At 37.4% G+C, this 6,000-nt stretch overlaps 1 protein-coding gene across 2 annotated transcripts in view; it reads right to left on the bottom strand.

Moving 5' to 3' along the window:
• Positions 1-240: 240 nt before the first annotated feature.
• Positions 241-6,000, bottom strand: part of CD109 (CD109 molecule) — a 208,059-nt gene continuing 202,299 nt past the window's right edge. For both annotated transcript variants that reach the window (XM_049895453.1, XM_049895437.1), the window contains one exon: positions 241-450. In XM_049895453.1, the coding sequence (XP_049751410.1) occupies positions 263-450 (188 nt within the window). In that variant the 3' untranslated portion in view covers positions 241-262. The remainder of the gene's footprint in view (positions 451-6,000) is intronic.

The raw sequence follows: 6,000 nt of genomic DNA, 5'->3' as shown, positions 1-6,000 counted from the left end.
CAAGAAACCAAAAGAGATCTACATAAATGGAAAAGCATACCACGTTCACAGACAGGTAGACTCAACATTATGAAAATGTCAGTTCTACCCAAAGCAATCTACAGATACAATGCAATCCCGATCCAGATACTAACAGCATTCTTTAATAAGATGAAAAACTACTCATTAACTTTATATGGAATGGAAAGAGGCCCCAGATAAATAAAGCATTACTGAAGAAGATGAACAAAGTAGGAGGCCTTGAACTACCTGACCTCACAACCTACCATACAGCTAAGGTAGCCAATACAGCCTGGTACAGGTACAATGGCAGAAACTTTGACCAATGGAATAGAATCGAGTACCCAGGTGTAAATCCATCCACATGATCTTTAACAAAGGCCCAAAGTCCATCAAATGGGGAAAAGACAGTCTTTTTAACAAACGGTGCTGGCAAAACTGGATGTCCATCTGTAAAAAAAGAAAAGAAACAGAACCCAAACCTTACACCATACACAAAAACTAATTCAAAATGGATCAAGACCTAAATATAAGACCAAAAACTATAAATACCATGAAAGAAAAAAAAGTGTCAACACTGGGGGCCCTGATATATGGCATAAATAGGATATAAACTATAACAATATACACACACCAGAAGATAAACTAGATAATTGGGATCTTCTAAAAATTAACACTTATGCTCATCAAAGGACTTCATCAAAAGAGTAAAAAGAGAACCTACGGACTAGGTAGAAAAAATTCAGCTATGACGTATCCAACAAAGGTCTAACCTCTAAAATCTATAGGGAAATCCAACACCTCTAAAACAAAAAAGACAAATAATCCAATTAAAAAATGGGCAAAGGATATACGAACAGGCACTTCTCCAAAGACACTCAGGCAGCTAACAGACACAGAGGAAATTATTGCAATCAATGCAAATCAAAACCACAATGAGATACCATCTCACCTCGACATTACCGGCACAAATCAAAAAAACAGAAAATAACGAATGTTGGAGAGGCTACGGGGAGATTGGAACTCTTAAACACTGCTACTGGAAATGCAAAATGGTACAACCATTTTGGAAAACAATATGGTGCTTGCTTAAAAAGTTGGAAATGTAAATACCATATGATCCAGCAATTCTACTTCTAGGAATACATCCTAGAGAAATAAGAGCTATTGCACCAATAGACATACACACATCCATGTTCATTGCAACATTATTCACAACAGTAAAAAAGATGAAAACCTAAATGCCCATCAACAAATGAAAGGATAAACTATGGTCCATACACACAGTTTAATAGTATACAATGATAAAGAACAATGATGAATCTGTGAAACATCTCACAACAAGGACAAATCTGGAGGGTAAAAAGTGAATAAAGTCAATCAAAAAAGGACAAATATTGTATGAGACCACTATTATAAAACTCATGAAAACGTTTACACACAGAAAGAAACAATCTTTGATGGTATTGAGGGATGGGAAGGGTGGGGGGGGGAACACTAACTAGACAATAGATAAGCGTTAACTTTGGTAAAGGGTAAAACAGTATACAATACTGGGGAAGTCAGCACAGCTTGACTGAGGCAAAGTCAGAAGATTCAGAGGCATATCCAAACTCCCTGGGGGATCAAATACTGGGCTGAGGGCAGAGACCATGGTCTCGGGGGACATCTAGCTCAAATGGTATAACATAGTTCATAACGAAAGTGTTCTACAAACCTACTTTGGTGAGTAGCAACTGCGGCCATAAAAGCTTGTGAGCAGCATCTAAGATACATCTACTGGTCCCACTCCATCTGGTGCAAGGGAGAACGAAGAAAACCATAGACAAAAGGGAAAGATTAGTCCAAAGGACTAATGGACCACAACCTCCACCAGAATGAGTCCTGCACAACTAGATGGTGCCCAGCTACCACCACCAATCGCTCTGACAGGGATCACTATAGAGAGTCCTGAACAGAGCTGGAGAAAAATGTAAACAAAATTCAAACTCAAAAAAAAAAAAAAAAAGACCAGACTTACTGGTCTGACAGAGACTGGGGAAACCCAGAGTATGGCTCCCAGGCGCCCTTTTAAACTAGTACTGAAGTCATTCCTGAGGGTCACTCTTCAGCCAAAGATTAGACAGGACCATAAAGCAAACAATAACCCACATAGCTCAACTATGTATACGAGACTAAATGGGCACACCAGCCCAGGTGCGAGGAGAAGGCAGGAGGGGACAGGAAACCTGGATGAATGGAAATAGGGAACCCAAGGTTGAGAAGAGGAGAGTGTTGGCAACCAATGTCACAAAACAATATGTGTGTTGTTTAATGAGAAACTAATTTGCTCCATAAACTTTTATTTAAAGCACAATAAAAAAAATTATTTAAAAAAAATGCTGCTAGTGAGGAGTCACAGTTACTATTCTTTCATGACATCTCTTTATAATTATAATTTATGTATAATATAAACAAATATTTATAATGTATATAACATACATATAAATTTGTGTATATGTGTATATAATTCATAATGTTGCAAAAATATCTTTAGTAATTCACAGCTACAATATACATTACTGAGGTTAGTGAAAACTAAGAGTCTGAGATGAATCTAAACCTTATTCCTGCAGACTTGTTTAAAGGCAGCAAAAAGCTAGCTAATGCCCTAAGAACACACAGAGCAAGATTTTGCTCATAATTTTATAAATTAAGGTTAACTTTTTATTCAGCACTTTAAAAACAGGATAGAAATATCTACAGTATTTGGGAATCAGCTGAGGCTCTGCACTAATTCCCATTACTAAAATTTAACAAGTCACCCACCACTGGTCATGCTTACAGCTATAGTATGTATCTTCTTCATCTCCTTCATTATTTTTCTTTTGCACCCTTTTCCTCCTTTACTTCCTCCATTGCTATCCCTGTGTCTTTCCTTTATTCATATGGTGTAATTTTTATTTGCTGGCACCTCAAATGCTGTTAAACATTTCTGAGCACCTACTGTGTAAAAGGTAGTATTCAGGTGCTGTGAGCAGCAGAGCATGGGTGTGATACTGTATTGTTCATTGTAATTAGTATCTAAATGAATTGATTGAGATTCTTGAGAGCATCAGGCAGTAAGTCAAAAATAATAGTATTCCCTTCTTCATTAAAAAAAAATAAATTTTTATTATCTCCCGTACTGAGTATCTACTATATGCTAAACTCTGTGTAGATGCTGGATTAAGAAGTAAGTAAGGCATTAAGTCCTGCCCTTCAGGAACCTGCTTCTCATTGCTAATATGTGGTAGAAAAAGATGGAGGAGGGGAAGGGGGCGATATTAGAGGTGATCGTAGGACTCTCAGAAGCCACTGAGAGAAATGACACAAACCTGGTTTGAATTTCCTAAAAGAAAAATACTTTTCCAGTGTGCTACTTTAAAACGAAAGAGAAAAAGTAAATCCTTCAAACCACTAGCTTTCTTATTTGACAGTTTTACCAAATTTTCTTCTATTCCTAGATAACCTCTCCTGTTCTTCAATACCTGTCAACCAATTCCTAAAAAAGCAAAATGCATGGGAAATCAGAAAAAATATTAAAACTGAAAAAAGCCTTTGAAGAGAAAAATTTATTTTCATTTGTTTGGGATGACCGAACTTTTAGTGCATAACTTTATTATTAGTTATTATTATTATTAAATTCTACAGCTCAGAGACTATAGAATACACTGATTGCTTCTTTCTTTAATCAGCAGACATCATAAAAAAAAAAATCATATATATATATATATACCAAAAAAAAAAAAAAAAAACCCTGCTGTTGAGCTGATTCTGACTCATAGTGACCTTACAGAGCAGACTTGCCCTACAGGGTTTCTAAGAATGTAATCTTTACAGAAGCAGATGATCACATCTTTCCCCTTCATATATATATACACACAAATATATGAGTATATATATGCATATGCATATATGCCTATGGAGTAGGGTAGAATGTTCTGAAAATGTGAAGCTATTTAGTAAGTGAATCAAGACCAACACCAACAAAACAATTAGTTCACAGTGGAAGGCCATATAATTAAATTGTAAATTGTGTAGTATAGACCCTAATCAAGAATGCCAATTCCTAGATCAAGTGCCACCATCTTACCAGTGCCGTCATCTCATCCTACTTTACCCATGCAGACATCCATAGCCTTTTCTAGTTCTCGTTCACTGTTCTAGCTATCTAGTGTTGCCCTAACAGAAACATCACAGGTGGATGGCTTTAACAAACAGAAGTTTATTCTCTCACAGTCTAGTAGGCTAGAAGTCCAGATTCAGGGTGCCAGCTCCAGGGGAATGCTTTCTCTCTCTGTTGGCTCTGGGGGAAGGTCCTCGTCATCAATCTTCCCTAATTGAGGAGTTTCTCAGAGCAGGGACCCCTGGTCCAAAGGACCGCTATTCTCCTGGCTCTTGTTTCTTGGTGGTATGAGGCCCCCTTGTCTCTCTGCTCACTTTTCTTTTATATCTCAAAAGAGATTGATTTAAGACACACCCTAATCTTAAAATAGATTGAGTCCTGCCTCTTTAACAAAACCGCCACTAATATCATCTCATTAACATCACAGAAACAGGGTTTACAACACATAGGAAAATCACATCAGATAATAAAATTGTGGACAATCACACAATACTGGGAATCATGTCCTAGCCAAAATGACACATATTTTTGAGGGACACAATTCAATTCCTGACATCCCCATTGGGTCCAGAAGTCACTTCAAAACCCTCTGAAAAAACCCTTCGGGCAGCCATTTCCAAATGATCTCAACAGATATTCAAAAGGAAGTCTATTTGCCATCTCTGCCATAAGAGTTTATTTAAAAAACACAAGGATAAGTATCCTTGAACTAATGGCAATTCTGGGCCTCCCGCTGGTGAGTGAAAGCATGGAGCAGGAATGACAAGAGCAGAGGGTAAATGTGGGGGGCTTAGCCATCAGCCCTGAGTCCATAGGACAAGAAGCAGGAACTGGGAAAGACATCCACATGCTAGAATTCAAATTCGAGGTGATGCAGTGGGTTTAGTCATCCACAGATATTAATTGAGTGCCTACAATATGACAGGTAGGAACATTAATTTTGTTCTTAAGATGTGGAATTTATTCAAGGCACTTAACTTCCCTGTGTCTTAGTAAAATTGGGGAGCTAAACTAGAAAACCTCTTAATCCCTATCAATTTTAAAAAACAATGGATAAGATACCACTTTAAAAATGTCACAATCTGGCGAGTGTAGTTAATGTCACTAAATTGTACATGTAAAAATGGTTGAAATTGAAAATATTTTATTATATCTATTAACTATAATATTTTTTTTTTAAAGTGCCAGCCACTAACAATCATCAGCCTCTGCTAAGCAACTGAAGGGACCGTGTAGTCACCACCTCTGAGATAGGGACATTCTATTTTGTTTCTCCTAATATTAAACCACAATCTACTCTCTTGTAATGATTCTGCAACTTGAGCTTGAACATTACAGCTTTTCAGATACTTGAAGACAACAGCTGTCTCTTTTACCAGCTGAACATCCTCACATTCTTTGATCTTTCATCCTGATATTATTACAGCCACTTGCCCCATATGGACTCCAGTTGGTCTACTTCTTAAATTGCGACATTTATAACCAGGCATAAGAGAACTAATACATTCCTTGTTTAGAAACTGGAGGCGTTTGCTCCCTTGTCACTGACTCATACTTTATTTAACCATCAAGTCTTTTTCATGTAGGCTGCCATTTAATATGTCTCCTTCATCCTGAACTCATGCATTTGTCTGATCTTTTAGATAATTAGGAAAACATAAAAGGAAATAAAAGCCAACTGCCCATCAGAGTGGATAATCATCCAAAGTTCTTTCATCACTCCCCCACCCTCAGAACATGACCTAGCAGCAGAACAGGCAGAAGAGAGGAGGCTTTGACTCACAGCTCATGTGAAACAAAGAGAAAATTTAAGGCAAAAGAGGAGACTTGAGACTTGCTGATTTCAGAGAGGA

Source organism: Elephas maximus, chromosome 1, assembly GCF_024166365.1.
Source record: "Elephas maximus indicus isolate mEleMax1 chromosome 1, mEleMax1 primary haplotype, whole genome shotgun sequence".
Lineage (NCBI taxonomy): Eukaryota > Metazoa > Chordata > Mammalia > Proboscidea > Elephantidae > Elephas > Elephas maximus.
The sequence above is the reverse complement of the archived record's forward strand: the minus strand, read 5'-3'. Positions and strand labels throughout refer to the sequence as shown.